Below are 27,055 nucleotides of genomic sequence, written 5' to 3' on the forward strand. Positions count from 1 at the left end.
GGATCGCTATGTTTTTGGTGCATTATAGTCCAGAATAATGTTAGATTTAATTAATGTTGATTACAAGGTTTTTAGAATCAGTAGCAGTAACAATCTACACAAAGAATTGCTGCCCTTGGAAATGTTTTCGAATGAACTCACGTGTGGTCGAGTGGTTGTCAGACACTAAAACCGCCTGGGTTTTTCATAGTTTGTGATCTTTGGCTCACACTAACGCATTGAAAATGCATTAGTGCTGGTTAATGGAAACACTGGAAGGGTTTATATTAGCACAAACATTTTGTTTTGTCATATCGCCCAAAAAGATTCAGTTGTATTCAGCTGGACTCTGTTTTTAGCAAGTAACAAAACGTTTCGACTCCCATCCAAGAGTCATTGTCAATCTGCGAATTGAGTCCGGGAACTCCGATATTTATCCCACTCTGAGTAGGACCTGCCCACCGGGCGAGACCTCTTGATAAAGGGTGTTTCACTTGAAACTACCCTCTTTATTTACTATCAGCCTCCTATTGTAACCTGGCTTTCGCTCCCTCCTTACTGAGTACCTGATTTGCATCCTAAGAGGTAGACGCCCAGGGCATTCAGATGCTAATCGGGTATTCAGTGAGGACGGAGCGAAAGCCAGGTCCTACTCAGAGTGGGATAAATATCGGAGTTCCCGGACTCGATTCGCAGATTGACAATGACTCTTGGATGAGAGTCGAAACGTTTTGTTACTTCCTAAAAACTGAGTCCAGATGAATACAACTGAATCTTTTCCTACAATGGAACACTGGACAAATGAGGGATTACACTGTCCATATCAGGTCTGTACAACAGTTGATGGACTCAGTGGCTGCAGAGCTGTGGGTTTGGTGTCTTGCTCAAGGGCACTTCAATAGGCAACAGAAATGAGAAGGCAGGACTGGAATATGACAACATCATGACGTCTGCATTGGGCGGCACTAAACCCTCATGTGTTTTCTACAATCATAATGCATCACATTGAATAGACGATGAATGTGTGTAACACATGTGTGATGAAGACAGCAGTCCTCTGTACAATGTTCAGTGACTGTAAAGAGAAGGCAAAGGGCACCAGGTCCTAACAGCGTAGGTGCTTTTTGCTGGACATGTCGTTCCAGATGCGGTGCATCTCTTCTGGGGAGATCTGGTGCACGGTGATAGCTCGGCGGTAGCGGCACAGGCTGTAGGCCATCTTCCAGTGGTTGAAACCACTGTTCTGGTATGGGTGGATGTTGAGTTTGCGCAGACACAGGCCCACGTACACATCCTCCAGGTGAAGCAGTCTGGTGTGGAGGGACGTCTTGTAGATGAGCTCTGCCACATCTGCAGAGAACACATAGCCAGTGCCCGAGCAGAATGGGGGGTAGCGGCTGTCCGGGTACAGGTCCCGTGACATGTACCACTTACTACGCATGTCTCGGATGGGCCCTCCGTTGATCACATAGCCGGTGAAGTACCTCCTGCGAGGCTTAGTGGTGGGCTTCAGCAGTTTGTGGATGAGGTTGTCCATATTCACAAAGATGTCACTGTCCGTCTTCATCACATACTGGGCCTTTGGGCAGAAGGTGGCCACCCAGCGCATGCCCATGATGGTCTTCAGAGTCAGGTTGTGATATGAGTCTATGAAGTTCTCCACCACTATGTCGTGGAAGATCTGGCTCTCCTGCTCCACCATCTGGTTGAGTACGTCGTCCGTGTTCCTGCCAAGGAGGAAGATGGTGAGGATGTGTATGTCTCCATAGATGCTCTCGTCCCCCCAGGTCTCCCTGATGGCCTGCCGGGCATCAAACTCCTTATGATTGGTGCTGATGAGAATGACCAGGAAGGGGCTGACACTCTCACACTTCTTGGGCTCATTGATGACAAACTCAAAGGAGTGTGGATTGAGAGTGCGAGAGCGGATGTTGGTGAAAGTGAGGTTTTTGGGTGATTTGGCAGTCTTTCGTATGGGTATGGACATGTGTCCTTCATAGGTGGACGTAGGCCGAGAGATACTCAGGTACCACAGTGCACTGGCCCAGCACACCACTGTCAGCAGGTACAAGCATGACACTTTGGAAGGCATTATGCTGCATTTGGGACGATGGAGAGGGATACAATCTTCTCAGGCTTCCCTTCCATTAGAGCAGCTCCTCTGAGCTGCACAGCCTGGAGCTGCTGCTGCACGTCTGCAGATCAACTGTCAGTGATCAGGACGGAAGATAGAGGTGGGGCCTTTTCCTCTCCAATGTAGTTTAGACATCAAATTCCTCTTGGTGACACTCGTTGCTCCATTTACATCTGAAAGAGATACACAAAAGAAATGGCAAGTTAATATTTAAGATGTACATTTTATAGACCTTTGATTTCAATCCAGAGTGAGCATAGCCAGTTTAAATGTTACTAGCTACAGGTAAAAGTGAACTTTTAGTGTGTGGCCCGTCATATCTCAGCCCCTGTACAAACAAGGCTGAGAGATGCCACAGACACAAGACTGCTCTTTCAATGGAAACAGACACTTTTCCATTACAACTCAACTTGGGTCACTACAGGGCAAAACAGAAAACACAATCGTCACAATCACTAGGAAGTCTGCATAGCTTACAGTACCTACTGACAATTTCTTTGTGTGAAATAAAACTCTTATTTGAGTGCATAAATGGCCAATAGTTACACATTTACATTCTGCTTATATGTATAATAATCATGTGCAATACTGTGACATAATGTCAATCATATTGGTGCAATATTCTCCGTCCATATAACTGCTGTAAATAAGAGGGTTACTTTTGCTACTATTATTATTATTTTTATCTTATTTGATTTTTTAAATTTTACTTCTTATTAAGAATATAAGAGGTTTTGTCTATAAAAGTTTTGTTTATAAGATTTTTAAACCTTTCTATAAGTTATCTGTTCTACTTCTGTAACTACTTGCGTCGCAACACCAACATTTGTGTGGACATATAAAGGCTTATATTATCTTATCTTTTAAGCAGACTTTACAGACATTAAAAACAACAATAACAATGTTTCATCAGTGTAAAGTCAAGAGCAGTAGTCTCCAGAGTTCACCCGGCTCCTCCTGGAGGACACAGAGGAGGGACACTGTGATGCCTGGGCAGCTGGAGACGGAGGACTCTTTTGTTCTGAGGGCTGTTACTCACCACAGTCTGTAAAAAATCGATTCATCTATAACGAGTAAAGTTCTGCTGGAGAGACAACCAATTATAACAGCTCATCACTTGAATTCAATAAAGTTGTTAACTCTGTTACAAAACGACTGCGTCAAACAGAAAACAATACAAGCATATTTGGGAAGAACATAGCGGATGTGAAGTGAGCAAAAGAGCTTCTGAAGTACTAAAAATGAAAGTCTCTCAAGGTTCTATGCGGATGCAGTCAAGAAAGTGCAAAGTAAAGAGGTGAAAGTAGACACAGTGAGAGATGCCTGCACTGCACCCAAATGTGGAGGTTCCAAGTGTGGAGGTTCCAAGTGTGAAGGTTCCAAGTGTGAAGGTTCCAAGTGTGAAGGTTCCAAGTGTTGAGGTTCCAAGTGTGAAGGTTCCAAGTGTGAAGGTTCCAAGTGTGAAGGTTCCAAGTGTGAAGGTTCCAAGTGTTGAGGTTCCAAGTGTGAAGGTTCCAAGTGTGAAGGTTCCAAGTGTGAAGGTTCCAAGTGTGGAGGCTCCAAGTGGGAAGGTTCCAAGTGTGAAGGTTCCAAGTGTGAAGGTTACAAGTGTGGAGGCTCCAAGTGGGAAGGTTCCAAGTGTTGAGGTTCCAAGTGTGAAGGTTCCAAGTGTGAAGGTTCCAAGTGTGAAGGTTACAAGTGTGGAGGCTCCAAGTGGGAAGGTTCCAAGTGTGAAGGTTCCAAGTGTAAAGGTTCCAAGTGTGAAGGTTCCAAGTGTGAAGGTTACAAGTGTGGAGGCTCCAAGTGTAAAGGTTCCAAGTGTGGAGGTTCCAAGTGTGAAGGTTCCAAGTGTGAAGGTTCCAAGTGTTGAGGTTCCAAGTGTGGAGGTTCCAAGTGTGGAGGTTCCAAGTGTGAAGGTTCCAAGTGTGAAGGTTCCAAGTGTGAAGGTTCCAAGTGTAAAGGTTCCAAGTGTTGAGGTTCCAAGTGTGAAGGTTCCAAGTGTTGAGGTTCCAAGTGTGGAGGTTCCAAGTGTGAAGGTTCCAAGTGTGAAGGTTCCAAGTGTGAAGGTTCCAAGTGTGGAGGTTCCAAGTGTGAAGGTTCCAAGTGTGAAGGTTCCAAGTGTGAAGGTTCCAGAATGAGAATACCTTGGTTGATGATAGAGAGGATCTTGTTCTCTTTATGGTGGATGTTGTAAACTGAGCTTCTCAAACTCAAAAGAGAACTAAAAGGATCAGGATCTAAAGCTGCAGGAAGATTCCATGTAACAAAATAGCTTGAATGGGCAGAAATAGAAAATGCACTAAAGGCGCTAAATAATAGTCAGAGTAAAGAAAGTTCCCATTTGGAGAATCAGAGTAAAGAACTGGAGGTAGGGGCGTCGCTGGTCTCCTGTCCACGCTCAGTCCAGTAGATGCACAGGTGCCGCCATTGAAAACAACGACAACAACGCAAGTAACTCCAGGGGGAAAAGAAGAAGAAGAAGAAGAAGAAGAAGAAGAAGAAGAAGAAGAAGAAGAAGAAGAAGAAGAAGAAGAAGAAGAAGAAGAAGAAGCAGAAGAAGAAGAAGAAGAAGAAGAAGAAGAAGAAGAAGAAGCAGAAGAAGAAGAAGAAGAAGAAGACACATGAGGTCATCAATCAGGATGAAATGCAAGCGAGGTCTTATGATGTAACCCGCGTCAGCCGAACTGAAACCACAGCAACAGCACAACCAGCTGGTTCCACAGATTTAGTACAAAACATGATCCACAGTTTGTTGTGAATCACCTTTGACTCAATGGGAATTTACTCCACTGTTTGTTTTTTGTTTTGCGCGCTGTGGCATGGCAGCATATTGCTTTCCTGCTCTTGCTTTATCAGACCCGTTTCTCCAGAGTCCTTTATTGACACTCCTGTCTCAGATCTGGTCTTGAACAACACTGCAGTCTGCTACACGTCACTTACAGGAGCAAATCTGACATGTTGTTGAAGAAACAAAAACACAGCAGATTTCCCCCAAATGTTTTATTTTAAATTGTTTCATTTCAATGTCTTATGAAAATCTCTTACCTCAGATTACCTCACAAAATCACTTTTTAAATGAACCAAAATAGGCTATTACTTCAAGTTTGGAGAACAAATGTTATAGCAAGCTAAGATCCACAACAACCAGAAAAGGTTTTTGAAAATCCTAAAAGTTGATGTTGATTTGAGCAAATGTGAGGCTCTGAGTGTGACAGACAAGAGGTCGAGACCCCCAAACAGCAGCTCAGATCCCTGTGTTCTGTCTACAGGGGGCAGCGTTTATTACAAGTGAGGGTGACGAGCGGTGAAGAGGTCTTGATGATAACACACTTTATTGGTCCAGTTCAAACAAATGGATGATGAACGCTTGGTGTCTGTAGAGTACAGTCTACTGAGAACGGGTTTTCTATTATTGCAAAAATCTGACACCAAAAGGGAAATACAACAATAACATTTAGTTTTAGATCATTTAGTTTATGGAGCTGATTAGTTTAGTTCATCTCGGACTCAAGGAGGACCTCAGGGACCGGCCTCCTGCTGGTGCCAGAGTCAGGACTAAACATGGACCGGCCTCCTGCTGGTGCCAGAGTCAGGACTAAACATGGACCGGCCTCCTGCTGGTGCCAGAGTCAGGACTAAACATGGACCGGCCTCCTGCTGGTGCCAGAGTCAGGACTAAACATGGACCGGCCTCCTGCTGGTGCCAGAGTCAGGACTAAACATGGACCGGCCTCCTGCTGGTGCCAGAGTCAGGACTAAACATGGACCGGCCTCCTGCTGGTGCCAGAGTCAGGACTAAACATGGACCGGCCTCCTGCTGGTGCCCAGAGTCAGGACTAAACATGGACCGGACTCCTGCTGGTGCCAGAGTCAGGACTAAACATGGACCGGCCTCCTGCTGGTGCCAGAGTCAGGACTAAACATGGACCGGCCTCCTGCTGGTGCCAGAGTCAGGACTAAACATGGACCGGCCTCCTGCTGGTGCCAGAGTCAGGACTAAACATGGACCGGCCTCCTGCTGGTGCCAGAGTCAGGACTAAACATGGACCGGCCTCCTGCTGGTGCCAGAGTCAGGACTAAACATGGACCGGCCTCCTGCTGGTGCCCAGAGTCAGGACTAAACATGGACCGGCCTCCTGCTGGTGCCAGAGTCAGGACTAAACATGGACCGGCCTCCTGCTGGTGCCAGAGTCAGGACTAAACATGGACCGGCCTCCTGCAGGTGCCAGAGTCAGGACTAAACATGGACCGGCCTCCTGCTGGTGCCCAGAGTCAGGACTAAACATGGACCGGCCTCCTGCAGGTGCCAGAGTCAGGACTAAACATGGACCGGCCTCCTGCTGGTGCCAGAGTCAGGACTAAACATGGACCGGCCTCCTGCTGGTGCCAGAGTCAGGACTAAACATGGACCGGCCTCCTGCTGGTGCCAGAGTCAGGACTAAACATGGACCGGCCTCCTGCTGGTGCCAGAGTCAGGACTAAACATGGACCGGCCTCCTGCTGGTGCCAGAGTCAGGACTAAACATGGACCGGCCTCCTGCTGGTGCCCAGAGTCAGGACTAAACATGGACCGGCCTCCTGCTGGTGCCAGAGTCAGGACTAAACATGGACCGGCCTCCTGCTGGTGCCAGAGTCAGGACTAAACATGGACCGGCCTCCTGCTGGTGCCAGAGTCAGGACTAAACATGGACCGGCCTCCTGCTGGTGCCAGAGTCAGGACTAAACATGGACCGGCCTCCTGCTGGTGCCAGAGTCAGGACTAAACATGGACCGGCCTCCTGCTGGTGCCAGAGTCAGGACTAAACATGGACCGGCCTCCTGCAGGTGCCAGAGTCAGGACTAAACATGGACCGGCCTCCTGCTGGTGCCCAGAGTCAGGACTAAACATGGACCGGCCTCCTGCAGGTGCCAGAGTCAGGACTAAACATAGACCGGCCTCCTGCTGGTGCCAGAGTCAGGACTAAACATGGACCGGCCTCCTGCTGGTGCCAGAGTCAGGACTAAACAAGGACCGGCCTCCTGCTGGTGCCCAGAGTCAGGACTAAACATGGACCGGCCTCCTGCTGGTGCCAGAGTCAGGACTAAACATAGACCGGCCTCCTGCTGGTGCCAGAGTCAGGACTAAACATGGACCGGCCTCCTGCAGGTGCCAGAGTCAGGACTAAACATGGACCGGCCTCCTGCTGGTGCCAGAGTCAGCACTAAACATGGGGAATCTGTGTTTCAGTTTTATGCAGCTAAAATCTGGAACATTCTTCCTGAAGATGTGAGACAGATTCTACTCTAACAATGTTCAAATCTAAGTTAGAAACAGTTTTGTTTAGCTGTGCATTTGACTGAAAGGATTTTTCTTTGCACTCTTCTCTTTTATTTCTTAAATTGTTTTGTGATTTCATTAGTTTAGACAATCAGTTGGACTGATTTAAAAGGGAGTTGAACTCCGACAACTGAGAATAGAAACAGGTCCATTGACTCCAGTTGAAAACGGCAGAACTTCAAGTCTTCTTCATAGTGACATTTCATGTCATTCATGTTTTGTTTTGTCTTATTCATTAAAAGTGTCTGCAAGACATTTTTAAAGCTACATTTTGACGCAGAGTCTTACAGTTTTTTACGATTGAATAAACACTAAAATTTAAAGTTTTGCCCAATTATCAAAACCTCACACTCAAGGAGCAAAACTCGGCCTCAGATCTGCTCCACTGTAACACAATGAGTCAGTTCACACTTTGTGCAAAACAACACACACAGTGATTTACAACACTGAACACACTTGTGCATTTACACACAGAAGTTTATCAAGATGTCACTTTCTTGCAATTCTAAAGCACTGACTGTCAAATGACCACACCCATGTGCCAAATGACCACACCCATGTGCCAAATGACCACACCCATGTGCCAATCCATTGAACACTGCCATTAGGTGACCAAACACAAGATCGCTTAATTGTAGACGCACCAATCAGGTTTAAGCACTATAAAAATGCAGCAAATCCGAGCCATGTTTTGCAAATTCACTGTGTACTTCACCCATACAACTCTGTGCACTTAGAAGCAGGATTAGCCAAAAGTGTTGAAGGATTTCCACAGCAGTGTGTAACTGGTGTGTAACTGGTGTGTAACTGGTGTGTGACTGGTGTGTAACAGGTGTGTGACTGGTGTGTAACTGGTGTGTGACTGGTGTGTAACTGGTGTGTGACTGGTGTGTAACTGGTGTGTAACTGGTGTGTAACTGGTGTGTGACTGGTGTGTAACTGGTGTGTGACTGGTGTGTAACTGGTGTGTGACTGGTGTGTAACTGGTGTGTAACTGGTGTGTGACTGGTGTGTAACTGGTGTGTGACTGGTGTGTGACTGGTGTGTAACTGGTGTGTAACTGGTGTGTAACTGGTGTGTGACTGGTGTGTAACTGGTGTGTGACTGGTGTGTAACTGGTGTGTAACTGGTGTGTGACTGGTGTGTGACTGGTGTGTAACTGGTGTGTAACTGGTGTGTGACTGGTGTGTAACTGGTGTGTGACTGGTGTGTGACTGGTGTGTGACTGGTGTGTGACTGGTGTGTGACTGGTGTGTAACTGGTGTGTGACTGGTGTGTGACTGGTGTGTGACTGGTGTGTGACTGGTGTGTGACTGGTGTGTAACTGGTGTGTGACTGGTGTGTGACTGGTGTGTGACTGGTGTGTGACTGGTGTGTGACTGGTGTGTGACTGGTGTGTGACTGGTGTGTGACTGGTGTGTGACTGGTGTGTGACTGGTGTGTGACTGGTGTGTGACTGGTGTGTGACTGGTGTGTGACTGGTGTGTGACTGGTGTGTAACTGGTGTGTGACTGGTGTGTGACTGGTGTGTGACTGGTGTGTGACTGGTGTGTAACTGGTGTGTGACTGGTGTGTGACTGGTGTGTGACTGGTGTGTAACTGGTGTGTAACTGGTGTGTGACTGGTGTGTGACTGGTGTGTGACTGGTGTGTAACTGGTGTGTAACTGGTGTGTGACTGGTGTGTGACTGGTGTGTGACTGGTGTGTGACTGGTGTGTAACTGGTGTGTGACTGGTGTGTGACTGGTGTGTGACTGGTGTGTAACTGGTGTGTGACTGGTGTGTGACTGGTGTGTAACAGGTGTGTGACTGGTGTGTGACTGGTGTGTGACTGGTGTGTAACTGGTGTGTGACTGGTGTGTAACTGGTGTGTAACTGGTGTGTGACTGGTGTGTAACTGGTGTGTAACTGGTGTGTGACTGGTGTGTGACTGGTGTGTAACTGGTGTGTGACTGGTGTGTGACTGGTGTGTGACTGGTGTGTGACTGGTGTGTAACTGGTGTGTGACTGGTGTGTAACTGGTGTGTGACTGGTGTGTAACTGGTGTGTGACTGGTGTGTAACTGGTGTGTAACTGGTGTGTAACTGGTGTGTGACTGGTGTGTAACTGGTGTGTAACTGGTGTGTAACTGGTGTGTAACTGGTGTGTAACTGGTGTGTAACTGGTGTGTGACTGGTGTGTGACTGGTGTGTGACTGGTGTGTGACTGGTGTGTGACTGGTGTGTAACTGGTGTGTAACTGGTGTGTGACTGGTGTGTGACTGGTGTGTAACTGGTGTGTAACTGGTGTGTGACTGGTGTGTGACTGGTGTGTGACTGGTGTGTGACTGGTGTGTAACTGGTGTGTGACTGGTGTGTGACTGGTGTGTAACTGGTGTGTGACTGGTGTGTGACTGGTGTGTGACTGGTGTGTGACTGGTGTGTAACTGGTGTGTGACTGGTGTGTAACTGGTGTGTAACTGGTGTGTGACTGGTGTGTGACTGGTGTGTGACTGGTGTGTAACTGGTGTGTAACTGGTGTGTGACTGGTGTGTGACTGGTGTGTGACTGGTGTGTGACTGGTGTGTGACTGGTGTGTGACTGGTGTGTAACTGGTGTGTGACTGGTGTGTGACTGGTGTGTGACTGGTGTGTGACTGGTGTGTGACTGGTGTGTGACTGGTGTGTAACAGGTGTGTGACTGGTGTGTGACTGGTGTGTGACTGGTGTGTAACTGGTGTGTGACTGGTGTGTAACTGGTGTGTAACTGGTGTGTGACTGGTGTGTAACTGGTGTGTAACTGGTGTGTGACTGGTGTGTGACTGGTGTGTAACTGGTGTGTGACTGGTGTGTGACTGGTGTGTGACTGGTGTGTAACTGGTGTGTAACTGGTGTGTAACTGGTGTGTAACTGGTGTGTAACTGGTGTGTGACTGGTGTGTAACTGGTGTGTAACTGGTGTGTGACTGGTGTGTAACTGGTGTGTAACTGGTGTGTGACTAGTGTGTAACTGGTGTGTAACTGGTGTGTAACTGGTGTGTAACTGGTGTGTAACTGGTGTGTAACTGGTGTGTGACTAGTGTGTAACTGGTGTGTAACTGGTGTGTGACTGGTGTGTAACTGGTGTGTGACTGGTGTGTGACTGGTGTGTAACTGGTGTGTAACTGGTGTGTGACTGGTGTGTGACTGGTGTGTAACTGGTGTGTAACTGGTGTGTGACTGGTGTGTAACTGGTGTGTGACTGGTGTGTGACTGGTGTGTAACTGGTGTGTGACTGGTGTGTGACTGGTGTGTAACTGGTGTGTGACTGGTGTGTGACTGGTGTGTGACTGGTGTGTGACTGGTGTGTAACTGGTGTGTGACTGGTGTGTAACTGGTGTGTGACTGGTGTGTGACTGGTGTGTAACTGGTGTGTGACTGGTGTGTAACTGGTGTGTGACTGGTGTGTGACTGGTGTGTGACTGGTGTGTGACTGGTGTGTGACTGGTGTGTGACTGGTGTGTGACTGGTGTGTGACTGGTGTGTGACTGGTGTGTGACTGGTGTGTGACTGGTGTGTAACTGGTGTGTGACTGGTGTGTGACTGGTGTGTAACTGGTGTGTAACTGGTGTGTGACTGGTGTGTGACTGGTGTGTAACTGGTGTGTGACTGGTGTGTAACTGGTGTGTGACTGGTGTGTGACTGGTGTGTGACTGGTGTGTGACTGGTGTGTGACTGGTGTGTAACTGGTGTGTAACTGGTGTGTGACTGGTGTGTGACTGGTGTGTGACTGGTGTGTGACTGGTGTGTGACTGGTGTGTGACTGGTGTGTAACAGGTGTGTGACTGGTGTGTGACTGGTGTGTGACTGGTGTGTAACTGGTGTGTGACTGGTGTGTAACTGGTGTGTGACTGGTGTGTGACTGGTGTGTAACTGGTGTGTGACTGGTGTGTGACTGGTGTGTGACTGGTGTGTAACTGGTGTGTGACTGGTGTGTGACTGGTGTGTGACTGGTGTGTAACTGGTGTGTAACTGGTGTGTGACTGGTGTGTAACTGGTGTGTAACTGGTGTGTGACTGGTGTGTAACTGGTGTGTGACTGGTGTGTAACTGGTGTGTAACTGGTGTGTAACTGGTGTGTAACTGGTGTGTAACTGGTGTGTGACTAGTGTGTAACTGGTGTGTAACTAGTGTGTAACTGGTGTGTAACTGGTGTGTAACTGGTGTGTAACTGGTGTGTGACTAGTGTGTAACTGGTGTGTAACTGGTGTGTAACTGGTGTGTAACTGGTGTGTGACTGGTGTGTAACTGATGTGTAACTGGTGTGTGACTGGTGTGTGACTGGTGTGTGACTGGTGTGTAACTGGTGTGTGACTGGTGTGTAACTGGTGTGTAACTGGTGTGTAACTGGTGTGTAACTGGTGTGTGACTGGTGTGTAACTGGTGTGTAACTGGTGTGTGACTGGTGTGTGACTGGTGTGTAACTGGTGTGTGACTGGTGTGTGACTGGTGTGTAACTGGTGTGTAACTGGTGTGTGACTGGTGTGTGACTGGTGTGTAACTGGTGTGTGACTGGTGTGTAACTGGTGTGTAACTGGTGTGTGACTGGTGTGTAACTGGTGTGTGACTGGTGTGTAACTGGTGTGTGACTGGTGTGTAACTGGTGTGTGACTGGTGTGTGACTGGTGTGTAACTGGTGTGTGACTGGTGTGTAACTGGTGTGTAACTGGTGTGTAACTGGTGTGTGACTGGTGTGTAACTGGTGTGTGACTGGTGTGTAACTGGTGTGTAACTGGTGTGTGACTGGTGTGTAACTGGTGTGTGACTGGTGTGTAACTGGTGTGTAACTGGTGTGTGACTGGTGTGTAACTGGTGTGTGACTGGTGTGTAACTGGTGTGTAACTGGTGTGTGACTGGTGTGTGACTGGTGTGTAACTGGTGTGTGACTGGTGTGTAACTGGTGTGTAACTGGTGTGTGACTGGTGTGTGACTGGTGTGTAACTGGTGTGTAACTGGTGTGTGACTGGTGTGTAACTGGTGTGTAACTGGTGTGTGACTGGTGTGTAACTGGTGTGTGACTGGTGTGTAACTGGTGTGTAACTGGTGTGTGACTGGTGTGTAACTGGTGTGTGACTGGTGTGTAACTGGTGTGTAACTGGTGTGTGACTGGTGTGTAACTGGTGTGTGACTGGTGTGTAACTGGTGTGTGACTGGTGTGTAACTGGTGTGTGACTGGTGTGTAACTGGTGTGTGACTGGTGTGTGACTGGTGTGTGACTGGTGTGTGACTGGTGTGTAACTGGTGTGTAACTGGTGTGTAACTGGTGTGTAACTGGTGTGTAACTGGTGTGTGACTGGTGTGTAACTGGTGTGTAACTGGTGTGTGACTGGTGTGTAACTGGTGTGTAACTGGTGTGTAACTGGTGTGTGACTGGTGTGTAACTGGTGTGTGACTGGTGTGTAACTGGTGTGTAACTGGTGTGTAACTGGTGTGTAACTGGTGTGTGACTAGTGTGTAACTGGTGTGTAACTGGTGTGTAACTAGTGTGTAACTAGTGTGTAACTGGTGTGTAACTGGTGTGTAACTGGTGTGACTGGTGTGTGACTGGTGTGTAACTGGTGTGTGACTGGTGTGTAACTGGTGTGACTGGTGTGTGACTGGTGTGTAACTGGTGTGTGACTGGTGTGTAACTGGTGTGTGACTGGTGTGTGACTGGTGTGTAACTGGTGTGTAACTGGTGTGTGACTAGTGTGTAACTGGTGTGTAACTGGTGTGTGACTAGTGTGTAACTGGTGTGTAACTGGTGTGTAACTAGTGTGTAACTTGTGTGTAACTGGTGTGTAACTGGTGTGTAACTGGTGCAAACATAGTTAAGTCATATGCAACGTGTGTGTTTCTTATGTTAAAAAAATATGGTTTTGATAAATTAGTGTAGAGTTTTTACAAGAGTGTTTCATTTTGCAAAGGAGCTAAGGTGTTTTGCTAATTGGGTTTGTGGTTGTGCTAATTGTGTGTAGGGTTTTGCTAATTAAAACAAAACAATAAAAATTGTGTTTATTCAATCGTAAAAAACTGTAATATTTTTTCTGAGAATTGCAAGCAACTACAGAGCTTTAGCCCGTCCACCAGGGGGCAGGATTTTCTGAGCGCTCAAGCGTCCAAGGACAATGAGAACTCAAACATAAATAAATACTTTAGCTCATGATGAGACCAAATGCAAGAAAAACAAAAAGGCTCATAAATGTTGATTTAGCAGAATAATTATGTGATTTTGTCAAGGTGAAAGTGAAAGATGTTTTGTTTTTTTGTCAAGTCAACTTCATTAGTTGATGAGTTCATGAATTATGTTTTAAAATATAAAACATATACTTTAGTGGCTTGTCCTTGAGACACAGCAAAATACTGTGATGTAAAAGAGCTGTAAACACAATACACACAAAATATTACTACTGTGCGTGTGTGTGTGTGTAGGTGTGTGTGTGTGAGTGTGTGTAGAGGTGTGTGTAGGTGTGCGTGCGTGTGTAGGTGTGTGTGTGTGTGTAGGTGTGCGTGTGCGTGCGCGTGTGTGTGTGTAGGTGTGTGTGTGTGTGTGTAGGTGTGTGTGTGTGTGTGAGTGTGTGTAGAGGTGTGTGTAGGTGTGCGTGCGTGCGTGTGTAGGTGTGTGTGTGTAGGTGTGCGTATGCGTGCGTGCGTGCGCGTGTGTGTGTGTAGGTGTGTGTGTGTGTGTGATTGAGTGTGTGTGTGTGTGTGTGAGTGTGTGTAGAGGTGTGTGTAGGTGTGTGTGTGTGTGTGTAGGTGTGTGTGTGTGTGTGTGAGTGTGTGTGTGTGTGTGAGTGTGTGTAGAGGTGTGTGTAGGTGTGTGTGTGTGTGTGTGTGTAGGTGTGTGTGTGTGTGTGAGTGTGTGTAGAGGTGTGTGTAGGTGTGCGTGCGTGCGTGTGTGTGTAGGTGTGTGTGTGTGTGTAGGTGTGCGTATGCGTGCGTGCGCGTGTGTGTGTGTGTAGGTGTGCATATGCGTAGGTGTGCGTATGCGTGCGTGCGTGCGCGTGTGTGTGTGTGTAGGTGTTTGTGTAGAGGTGTGTGTAGGTGTATGTGCGTGCGTGTGTGCGCGCGAGCGCGTGTGTAGGTGTGTGTGTGTGTAGGTGTGCGTGCGTGTGTGTGTGCGTGTGTGTGTGTGTGTGTGTGTAACTAGTGCAAATGCATCTTGAACATCTTCATAAAGCCTGGGCATTATAAATAATACCATCATTATTATTTGGCAAAGTAAAAGTAACGGTCTTGTTTAGAATTCATTATTAGTTCATTTGTTTTGTTTTGTTACAAAGTCGGTGACATCACTTCCTGTTTGGTTGTGCCAGGAGAGGCCTGTAGACAGAGACTCTGGTCATGTCCACCACAAAAGACATCATAGGGAGTTTATTTCTTTAAAATGTTAAATAATTTTAATTAAAAAAATAGATAAATGTAATGCAATGTAGTCACTGCAGATGGGACACGGGTAAAGAAAAGACCCATTATGCTTGACGTTGGTATGGTCAACCCAAATGTGCTGATGCATGGCCTTGAGCGCGCCGACAGACACCTCAGCAAAATGTTCTTCAATAGCAGTGTGTCCGGGCTAATAGGCTGCCGGCTTCAGTTCAAGCGGCCTATGATCCAGTTTGGTCTTGGATTGGACCTAATTTAGCCCAAGTTCAGACCTAGTTTTAATGACACACGTGCTAAATTGACTTTAAATCATGTTATAATTGCTTTTCCTTCGCATTAACTCACTCAAAAGTTGTATTTCGAGTGATTCATGCACGTTTGCGTCATCTTTATTCTCCTGCATTCAGCTCCAATAATCCTCGTTACAATCAAATGTCCAAAATATAAAATAATGATCCAAGGGTGTCATAGATTATGACTGTGTAGCAGACAGAAGAATAATATGTCTGCCACTTTTGTAAAAATCATTAAACTGTATCCTTTTACCTGCGTGTCAGTATTTTGTCGCACCTCAGAAGCTAACATGGCCCTGGTGAGTGTGTGGACGGGAGACCAGGGGCCACAGAGGGACAGCAGCTCCAGTGCAAACTGTCCTTGTGTCATTAGGCAAGACACTTCACCCACTTTGCATGTGTGAATGTTGTGTGTGAGTGATAAGTGGTGGTCAGTGATGGCACACATTTGCAGTCTTGCTTCCGTCAGCCTGCCTCTGGAAAGCTGTGGCTACAATAATATCTTTGTTAGATACGGAACGCACGGATAATGCAATAGAAAGTGTATTTGAGTGTCCAAAAAGCACTGTATAAATCAAATTCATTTTATTATTACTATCCCAGGTCACCCTTGAAACAGAGGTCTCGATCTCAATGGGGTTTTTAGCTGGTTAAGTAAAGTTTTTTTAAATCATTAAATCATTATTATATCAAATTATTTGTTGCATGATATTCATATATTAGCTCATATTAATGCGCCCCAAAGACCTCAACAGCTTCAGGCCAGTGGCTCTCACGTCCCACCTGATGAAGACACTGGAGCGGCTGGTCCTGGACCACCTCCGCTCCACCGTGAGCTCAGCTATGGACCTGCTGCAGTTTGCATATCGGTCTGGCATCGGAGTGGAGGACGCCGTCATCTCCCTGCTGCACCGCTCTCTCTCTCACCTGGAAAAGCCTGGCAGCTCTGTGAGGATTCTGTTCTTCGATCTTTCCAGCGCCTTCAACACCATCCAGCCGCTGCTCCTGAGGGACAAGCTGGAGACGGCTGGTGTGGAGTATGACCTGGCAGAGTGGATCCTGGACTACCTCACAGACCGACCCCAGTTTGTGAGAGCCCGGAACTGTGTGTCTGACACTTGGACCTGCAGTGTGGGGGCGCCCCAGGGCACTGTCCTCGCGCCCTTTCTCTTCACCCTTTACACTGCAGACTTCAGACATGACACGGACAGCTGTGTCCTGCTGAAGTTCTCTGACGACTCTGCCATCATCGGACTCATCACGGACGACGATGATGCGGAGTACAGAGGACTGGCGCAGGACTTTGTGGACTGGTGTCAGCGGAACCACCTCCTCATCAACGCGGGGAAGACCAAGGAGATGGTGGTGGATTTCCGCAGACGCCACCCCACTGCCCCCTCATTAGTGAACATCCAGGGACGGGACATTGAGAGAGTGGACTCATACAAGTACCTGGGTGTTCATCTGAACCACAAACTGGACTGGACTCATAACACAGACGCACTGTACAGGAAGAGCCAGAGTCGGCTCTACCTCCTGAGGAGACTCAGGTCTTTTGGAGTGACAGGGCCACTCCTGAAGACCTTCTACGACTCTGTGGTGGCATCAGCCCTCCTGTACGGTGTGGCCTGCTGGAGCAGCAGCATCACAGAGAGGGAGAGGAAGAGGCTGGACAGAGTCATCAAGAAGTCCAGCTCCGTCCTGGGCTGTGCTCTGGACTCGGTGCAGGAGGTGGGGGACAGGAGGGTCCTGGCTAGATTCACATCTATGCTGGACCATGAGTGTCACCCCCTGCAGGACACTCTCTCCGCTCTGGAGAGCAGCTTCAGTGAGAGACTGATCCACCCTCGATGTGTGAAGGAAAGGTTCCGTAGGTCTTTCCTTCCTGCTGCTGTCAGACTTTATAACAAAAACTGTTAGTCCTGAACACTCGCAATACTGACCTAACCTAATACTGATGTGCAATTCTGTCATATGTGCAATTACTATGAAATTCATGTGCAATCTATGTGCTGTCGTGACACATATTCATGTGCAATTACTGTCGTGATCACATGCAATGGTATTTATGTATTTATTTATTCATTTGTCTATGGGAGTTTTTATTTATTTATAGGAGATCTTCTACTGAAAGTGTTTTTCAAACTTCCTATAAGTGATCTGTTCTGTTCTTCTGTATCTACCTCTGTATCTACCTGCGTTGCACCAATGAAATTTCCCCATGTGGGACAATAAAGGAATATCTTATCTTATCTTATTAGCTTCTTCTATATTGGTGCAGAATATCATGAACATTTTCTATTTTGTTTCTTATATTTTGTGGGGGGGTTATAACAACACGCATATCAGAAAAAGAGAAAGAACAGGAAAATAAATACAAAATATAGCCGCAAGCGGCAATGATCGGCCCTCGCTACGCCGCCGCCACGCCGCAAGAGGAGGGGGCGCTAACGCGCCCCAATTGTCCTTTTATTACGCCTACTGCTGAATCTGTGACGCTGTCACATCTTCTACCCTTGTTTTACCATCAAAAAGCAATTTTATTTTGAATTCTTGGCAAAATGTGCGGCTTTGCCGCACAGACACCGTGACTCTTTGAATAAAAATGTGGATAACTTTTGATGGTCCACCCCTGAAGATGAGTCTCACCAAATTTCAGGTTAATATGTCTAACGCCCTAAGAGGAGTTTGTGAAAGTCTAAAGTGTAAACATGTTCTGGCGATTTCCCCATTGGAATAACATGGAAGGTTTCGGTCATCGTTACGGCAAAGCCATAACAATTATGACATGGGTCTCATTGACTTTTTTGATGGGGATGCTAAAATTGAGTTGTGTGTCAAATTTCATATAATTTCGCAAAACTAAATATTTAACCTCCATATAAAATCTGTAGGGGGCGCTGTGGCTCCAAATTAATTTATTTCACTTCAAGTAGGTTTAGGGCAAAGAGTTTAACAACTGATTCTAATTTGACGCAATTCGGACTTTATCTGCGCAAACGGCAGAAATGTTAAATTTGGGAGATTTCTGAAATTCTTGCTACAGTTTGCGGCTTCGCCGCACAGAGACCGTGACAGGTATCAATGTAATTTGGATAACTTTTGATGTCCCACTCCTCAGTAGCATTTTCACCAAATTTCAGCTTTTTAGGGCCAACGCCCTGGGAGGAGTTCGTAAAAGTACGACGTTTGGAAAAACTCCGAAGTCATGTTTAGCCATTTTTGAAGCAATATGGCCGACATTTGGTTGGGCGGACGGCGTTGCCGTAATAATATTTTTTACTTCTCTTGTCACCATCTACCTCTGCGCCAAATTTCATGATTCTACGATCAGATTTTTTTTGGGTCATTTCCCATCTCTCAATGCATTTTTGGTACATTTGGGGGCGCTGACGCGCCAATTTTTTTTATTTTAGAAAAGGGATATAGCCAGAATGTAGAGAGGCACGATTTTTAGAGGTGTGCAAATTTTTGTGACTTTTCGTCAATGTTCACTGGGTGAAAAATAGGGGGGTTGGTCCCGAGAAGAAGAAGAAAGAATTAAAGCCGCAAGCGGCATCCAACGGCCCTCGCGGGCCGCCGGCCTTCCGACTCTGCACTTTCGACTTGATAAAGATGGCGCCCTTATTGTGTTGGATTAAAAAAGAACTTGACAGACGGCCAGGACTGGCCCAAGCCTTCAGGGGGCCCTAAGCGAAAAAAAATTTGGGGGCCCCTCACCACGTCATCAGAATCAGTTTTATTGCCATTGTCAGTAAACAATTCACATATGGGAACTTTCTTCAACGCAAACAAAGTTCACCAAAACTCCAGGGCATCCGTTTGCCAGTTAGTTTATTCTCAGCACCTCAACAGCTCAAATATTGCTAACTTAAATCCCACAATGCAACTTGGTATTCCGCTGACATCACCTCTACTCCCTGTACAAATAACACACATCCCAGATATGTTTTTGGGCGTATTTGTGGGCGTTAAGGGTCGACAGCCACATTAGCACATTAGCAGTTTAAACTAATGAACAGGGGGGTCTGGGGGCCCTCCCCCAGAGATTTTCAGACCTTTTTCGTGTATTCTGTTGTATTTTAATGTGGTCCAGCCGGCTAAAATAAGAGTAAAATGTTGAGGTTGTAATGCTATAAAATGATGATGTGATGAAACTGTGCCAGGAGAAAATGACTAAAGCCAGTTATTAATACATTAGTGTACTTAATTACTCAATACAATATTGGCTATGAAAATAATTATGATCAAATTGATTAATTTTAACTGAAAATGTAAAATTAATAGTTATCCTTACTAATTTATCTTTTACAGCTCCCAACTGTTCCTTCTTGCCAAAGTGACAAAACAAGTTATATTAAATTAAACAAATGGCATAAGCATTGCTTGATTAACAATTGACACTGATAAAACAGTGCAAACATGTTATTCCCAGAGAATGAACAGAACTAGAAGTGAAGGTCCAAACCTCGCTATAGTGAAGAGACTGCGTTTCTGCAGCTTTGCCACTTTTGTATAAAAATATATAGTATTATTCTATAACAGACGTAATTATAATATTATCAGTTTATTATAATTTATAACAAATAGTCTAATGATGCTTTTTAAATAAATTGAAATGTTTTATTGCTCTATTAAAAGTGAATTACAATATAAATGTTTGTTCTGATCAGAACATCACACACTGGACTCCTGCATGAAACAATGCTGCGATGTGATTGGCTGATGGACCTTACACGCATAAACCTTTACGTTCCTCTTATTGCACTTTAAGAAGTAAAACAGACATCACGAGTCACGATTGATCTCACACATGGTGATGTGAGAGAGAGGGACGCAAACTCAAACCGCTCATCTCTGACTGAGGCTGCACAGGGGCCCGGGACAGGGGCCCGGGACAGGGGCCCGGGACAGGGGCCCGGGACAGGGGCCCGGGACAGGGGCCGCACACTGTTCACTCCAAAGTTTCACGTCAGAGGTTCTGGACGAGACGGCGCTCGTCCAGACCGGATCTCCGCCTCTTAGTGACCCGGGGCATAGACGCCACCTCCGCAGCTAACACGGGCTGGTGTAAATGTTAAGTTTATTATCTTTCATTCAGACATATTGTGCGTGGGGCAGAGCTCTCGTCGCCTCCAGCCTGAGCGAACTAACGTGACAGAATCGTGTTGTTTCAAACAGCAGCATTAACCGTCTCTTTGTAAGATAAGTTCAATACCTGGAGAGTGTTGTTGAGTTTGCAGTTTCTTTACATCGTCAAGAAGTTTCTTCTTTCGTTTTTCGGAACCAGGAGATATATTCCTCTGGACATGAGGACCACGCAGGGACCACGTTCTGTTGTGTTTATGTTTTGCTCTCGTTCTGCTCGCGACCAATCAGCGCAGGTTTGGTGTCTCGGTTGCCAGATTGTCATTACAAATAAATGCGGTTTGTGTGTTATGTTACCGCTGTGTGCGCTGCCGCGCCAGCAGCGCTACTACACCAGTGGCGCACGCTGCGCTTGCACTTCGCATAAAACGGGTTGCCAGATTGGGGGCCCTATTAACGCCTCGGGGCCCTACGCGGCTGCTTAGTTCGCTTATAGGCTGGGCCGGCCCTGCAGACGGCGACACAATTGACATGGCCAATCCAGTGCAAATGAACACAAGTGTCGGTCAAATGTGCGGGTCCGCCACACAGAGACCGTGACACTTGGAATAAAAATATGGATAACTTTTGATGCCCCGCTTGTGTAGATGATTTTCTCCAAATATGAGTTTGATCGGACAATCGCCCTAGGAGGAGTTTGTTAAAGTGTGAAGCGTAAATGTGAACATTTCAGAGATTTTGCTGTTTTCCCATTTCTGACATATATTTGCGGGTCCGCCACACAGAGACCGTAGCACTTAGAATCAAAATAAGGATAAGTTTTGATGCCCCGCTTGTGTAGAAGATATTCTCCAAATATGAGTTTGATCGGACAATCGCCCTAGGAGGAGTTTGTTAAAGTGTGAAGCGTAAAAATGTGGTGATTTGAGCGATTCTACGATTTTCCCATAAGGATAACATGGGATGTTTCTGTCATCGCTACGGTTACGCCGTACAAAATATGACTTTGGCCCTCATACTTTTATGATCAGGATGGCAAATTAGAATTTTGTTCAAAATATCATGTCATTTGGAAAAACTCTATTGTTTATAGGCCACTCTGAAGGCCAAATAGTCAGAATTCTGGGAAACGTTTGCGGCTCCGTCGCACAGAGACCGTAAAAGTTATCCTTAAAATTTGGATAACTTTAGATTCCCCACTTGTCTAGAGGACGTACACCGATTTTGAGGTCGGTGGGCAAAACGCCCTAGGAGGAGTTCGTGTGAAAGTGTGAAACAGAAAAATGTGGATATTCGAGAGATTTAGCGGTTTTCCCATAGGGATAACATGGGAGGTTTATGTCATCGCTACGACTACGCCGTAAAAATTAAGGCATTTGTCTGATTGGCTTTTTTGATCGGGACGCCAAAATAGAATTTTGGGCAAAGTTTAGAAAATTTTGGTAAAACTAATTTTTGACCTTCAATGTTAATTTAAAGGTCACTCTGTAGGGGGCGCTATCGCGCCTATTTCAATTTTGTCAGCCTAAACTGGTCCAAACTAGAAAGTTGAACAACTGATTCAAATTTGGTCCTAATCGGACTTGTTTTGATCAAATGGGAACAATTTTTAGATCTGCAATATCCCAAAATAAGTTGTCCAACTTTGCGGCTGCGCCGCACACAGACCGTAAGAGGTATACCAAAAAATTGGATAACTTTAGATGCCCCACTTGTCCAGAGGACGTACGCCGATTTTAAAGTTGGTGGGCAAAACGCCCTAGGAGGAGTTCGTCAAAGTTTGACGTGAACAAAATGGCTAACACAGCGTGTTTTCATTTTCAAAGGAAGATGGCGGCCATAGGGTAAGTCTGGGGGCGTGGCCACAATAATATTTGTTTTTTGTCCTCACAAGAGGAATGCGTGTTCCGAATTTCGTAGCTTTACGACAAAGTTGACCTCGGGGCGTCTCCCATAGGCGCAATGTATTTTGACTTTTGTCGCTGGCGCTGTCGCGCCATTTTTTAACGAAAAAAAAAATGGCCCAGAAAAAACAAAATTTTTCGCCGATTTTGAATTTTGGGTAAAGTTTGGTGAGTTTTTGAGCATGTTCAGGGGGTCAAATTAGAGCTCAAAAAGCAGAAGAACAAGAAAAATAATAATAATTAAAGCCGCAAGCGGCATCCAACGGCCCTCGCGGGCCGCCGGCCTTCCGACTCTGCGCTTTTGACTTGATAAAGATGGCGCCCTTATTGTGTCTTGAATAAAAAAAGAACTTGACAGACGGCGACACATTGGACATGGCCAATCCAGTGCAAATGAACACAAGTGTCAGTCAAATTTGCTGCGCCGCCGCACAGAGACCGTAGCACTTGGAATAAAAATATGGATAACTTTTGATGCCGCGCTTGTGTAGATGATTTTTCCCAAAGTAAAGCTTGATCGAGCTATTGCCCACGGAGGAGTTTGTTAAAGTGTGAAGCGTAAATGTGAACATTTCAAGGATTTGGCGTTTTTCCCATTTGTGACAGTATATTTGCAGCTCCACGGCACAGAGACCGTACCACTTAAAATCAAAATATGGATAACTTTTGATGCCCCGTTTGTGTAGATGATTTTCCCCAAATATGAGCTTGATCGGGCAATCGGCCTAGGAGGAGTTCGTTAAAGTGTGAAGCGTAAAAATGTGGTGATTTTAGAGATTTCGCTGTTTTCCCATTTCTGACATATATTTGCGGGTCCGCCACACAGAGACCGTAGCACTTAGAATCAAAATATGGGTAAGTTTTGATGCCCCGCTTGTGTAGATGATATTCTCCAAATATGAACTTGATCGGACAATCGCCCTAGGAGGAGTTTGTTAAAGTGTGAAGCGTAAAAATGTGGTGACTTGAGCGATTCTACGATTTTCCCATAAGGATAACATGGGATGTTTCTGTCAACGCTACGGTTACGCCGTACAAAATATGACTTTGGCTCTCATACTTTTATGATCAGGATGGCAAATTAGAATTTCGTTCAAAATATCATGTCATTTGGAAAAACTCTATTGTTTATAGGCCACTCTGAAGGCCAAATAGTCAGAATTCTGGGAAACGTTTGCGGCTCCGTCGCACAAAGACCGTAAAAGTTATCCTTAAAATTTGGATAACTTTAGATACACCACTTGTCTAGAGGACGTACACCGATTTTGAGGTTGGTGGGCAAAACGCACTAGGAGGACTTCGTTAAAGTGTAAAACATAAAAATGTGGTAATTTGAGAGATTTTGTGGTTTTCCCATAGGGATAACATGGGAGGTTTCTGTCATCGCTACGACTACGGCGTAAAAATTTAGGCATTTTTGTGATTGGCTTTTGTGATCGGGACGGCAAAATAGAATTTTGGGTAAAGTTTAGACAATTTTGGTAAAACTAATTTTTGACCTTCAATGTTAATTTAAAGGTCACTCTGTAGGGGGCGCTATCACTGCCATTTCAATTTTGTCAGCCTAAACTGGTCCAAACTAGAAAGTTTAACAACTGATTCAAATTTGGTCCTAATCGGACTGGTTTTGATCAAATGGGAGCAATTTTTAGACCTGCAATATTCCAAAATAAGTTGTCCAACTTTGCGGCTGCGCCGCACACAGACCGTAAAAGGTATCTCAAAAAATTGAATAACTTTAGATGCCCCACTTGTCCAGAGGACGTACGCCGATTTTGAAGTCGGTGGGCAAAACGCCCTAGGAGGAGTTCGTCAAAGTTTGACGTAAACAAAATGGCTAACTCAGCTTGTTTTCATTTTCAAAGGAAGATGGCGGCCATAGGGTAAGTTTGGGGGCGTGGCCACAATGATTTTTTTTGTTTATCCTCACGAGAGGAATGCGTGTCCCGAATTTCGTAGCTTTACGCCAAAGTTGACCTCGGGGCGTCTCCCATAGGCGCAATGTATTTTGACTTTTGTCGGTGGCGCTGTCGCGCCATTTTTTAACGAAAAAAAAAATGGCCCAGAAAAAATAAAATTTTTCGCCGATTCTGAATTTTGGGCAAAGTTTGGTGAGTTTTTGAGCATGTTCAGGGGGTCAAATTAGAGATCAAAGCGCTGAAGAAGAACAAGAAAAATAATAATAATAATAATAATAATAATAATATTTTTAGCAAAAACAATATAGCCGTTTTTACTATAACAACAAATGATACATCGTTTGAAAGCTCTAAGCCTTCCCGATGCCGCCATGGGGTGGAATCATCATTACGAGCGCTTACGCGCTCGTCACTCCCTATTCCGTCGGGATGCCCCGCCCACTCCCCATAGACTTCCATTGATTTGAGCAGATACAAGCATGGCCCATGCCTGCGGCATGGATTCTCGCGTACGGGACGATGCCAGGAGGGTTTTTGGAGGAATGCAGCGCTTCGCGCTGCTGTTGTCAACAATTAGTGAATGGGCTACGCCCATTCACTAATTGTTGACTATTTCTGTCATAGCAGGAGTAAGTATGCATGATCCATGCCTTCGGCATGGGCTAGTTCACTGTACTTGCCAGGGGCGACGGGGTACCAAACATGCGGGCTGCGCCCGCATGTTTGGTCAGACAGTTGCAACGCTGCCTTCGGCAGCGTTGCGGGAGCAATAGGCCCTCCCCCTGCTGGGGCTCGGGCCTAATAATAATATTTTTAGCAAAAACAATATAGCCGTTTCCACTATAACAACAAATGATACATCGTTTGAAAGCTCTAAGCCTTCCCGATGCCGTCATGGGGTGGAATCATCATTACGAGCGCTTACGCGCTCGTCACTCCCTATTCCGTCGGGATGCCCCGCCCACTCCCCATAGACTTCCATTGATTTGAGCAGATACAAGCATGACCCATGCCTGCGGCATGGATTTTCGCGTACGGGACGATGCCAGGAGGGTTTTTGGAGGAATGCAGCGCTTCGCGCTGCTGTTGTCAACAATGAGTGAATGGGCTACGCCCATTCACTCATTGTTGACTATTTCTGTCATAGCAGGAGTAAGTATGCATGATCCATGCCTTCGGCATGGGCTAGTTCACTGTACTTGCCAGGGGCGACGGGGTACCAAACATGCGGGCTGCGCCCGCATGTTTGGTCAGACAGTTGCAACGCTGCCTTCGGCAGCGTTGCGGGAGCAATAGGCCCTCCCCCTGCTGGGGCTCGGGCCTAATAATAATATTTTTAGCAAAAACAATATAGCCGTTTCCACTATAACAACAAATGATACATCGTTTGAAAGCTCTAAGCCTTCCCGATGCCGTCATGGGGTGGAATCATCATTACGAGCGCTTACGCGCTCGTCACTCCCTATTCCGTCGGGATGCCCCGCCCACTCCCCATAGACTTCCATTGATTTGAGCAGATACAAGCATGACCCATGCCTGCGGCATGGATTTTCGCGTACGGGACGATGCCAGGAGGGTTTTTGGAGGAATGCAGCGCTTCGCGCTGCTGTTGTCAACAATGAGTGAATGGGCTACGCCCATTCACTCATTGTTGACTATTTCTGTCATAGCAGGAGTAAGTATGCATGATCCATGCCTTCGGCATGGGCTAGTTCACTGTACTTGCCAGGGGCGACGGGGTACCAAACATGCGGGCTGCGCCCGCATGTTTGGTCAGACAGTTGCAACGCTGCCTTCGGCAGCGTTGCAACTGATAATATTATAATATTATAATAATAATATTATAATAATATTCTGATGCGAAAACAATGTTTCCCATTTTCCAAATATCATAAACTATACATTTTCCTCATGGTGTGGGTCCCTGGTCACTGACGGGTACTTTCGTTAATTTTGAGTGGGCTCCGCCCACTTTGTGTTTTTGGCCCTCTATACAGTAATAATGTTCATTTTTTGCATTACATGCTTATATGCACGGAACATGCAAGAGATGGGGAACGTATTCGTGAGGTACTTAGCGCAAATGAGTGCTTTATATGGGGATGACGACCGCGAAGCGGTCGTCATCCCAATGTAAAGTGCTCGTTTAGTGCGCACTTTTGCACGGGCTTCGCCCGTTTACAACGGTAATGTTCCATTTTCCTAATACTAATTAGTATGCACGGGGCGTGCATGAGTGAAGGAGTGCGTTAGTGAGTGTTTGGAAGTGCGCGAGCGCTTCGCGCTCGATTTCGTGCGCACTACGTGCGCACTTTCGCAGCCGTGCTTCGCACGGCCTTACGAGATTAATAGGCCTCTCGCCAGCTTGTGGCGCTCGGGCCTAAAAATGTTATAGATTAAGGCACATAGTCCTGTCATGGTCACCGTCTGTCTGGTGATGTATAGTTTGTCTAGTTTTACTCAGGGTGTTTCTGTCTGCTTCTCTTCGTTTCCCCCTTCCCTTCTTGTTCTCCCTGGTTACCGCCCTTTTGTCTCTCAGGCCCCTCACACCTGTGCGTGGGTTCACAGCTGTATCTGATTGTTCATCACTGGGTGTAGTATATAAGTGTGTGGGTTCTTTGTCTCAGGGCGAGATTGTCTGTATTTGCCCTGTTAGCACCAGCATTCGAGCGTTCTTGAGCCTGATTACCTTTTGACTCTGATTCCTGCCTGTCCCTCGTGATACCTGTTTGCTGTCGTCGACCCTGGACCGTCCTGAAACTACTCTTTTCGCCTATCCCCTGTTAACGCTGTCTTCCCTGTGTACTGAACCTGGAACGGACCTGACTACGCCTCTCGTCTGCCCCCGACACCGCGGTTGCAGGCGCTGCCCACCGCTGGAAAGATTTTATGTTTTTGTTACTCTTGACCAAGAGTTTTTTTTGTACTTTACTGTTCATATTTCATTAAAGACGCCTTATTCATCGCCTGTTTCTAGCCCTGTAAATTGGCTCTGTTCTGCCGTTCGTGACAAGTTTAAAGTAAACATCCCGTTCTTTAAATT

General features: G+C 46.3%; 1 protein-coding gene across 1 annotated transcript in view; it reads right to left on the reverse strand.

The window, feature by feature from the left end:
- Positions 1-823: 823 nt before the first annotated feature.
- b3galt1b (UDP-Gal:betaGlcNAc beta 1,3-galactosyltransferase, polypeptide 1b) overlaps positions 824-27,055 on the reverse strand; it is an 89,250-nt gene continuing 63,018 nt past the window's right edge. Inside the window, exon 3 of the mRNA XM_072444317.1 lies at positions 824-2,286. Within this exon, the coding sequence (XP_072300418.1) occupies positions 1,085-2,071 (987 nt within the window). The 5' untranslated portion in view covers positions 2,072-2,286 and the 3' untranslated portion in view covers positions 824-1,084. The remainder of the gene's footprint in view (positions 2,287-27,055) is intronic.

Source organism: Eucyclogobius newberryi, unplaced genomic scaffold, assembly GCF_026437365.1.
Source record: "Eucyclogobius newberryi isolate DKJ021-1_F unplaced genomic scaffold, fEucNew1.0.hap1 SCAF_14, whole genome shotgun sequence".
Taxonomy (NCBI): Eukaryota; Metazoa; Chordata; class Actinopteri; order Gobiiformes; family Gobiidae; genus Eucyclogobius; species Eucyclogobius newberryi.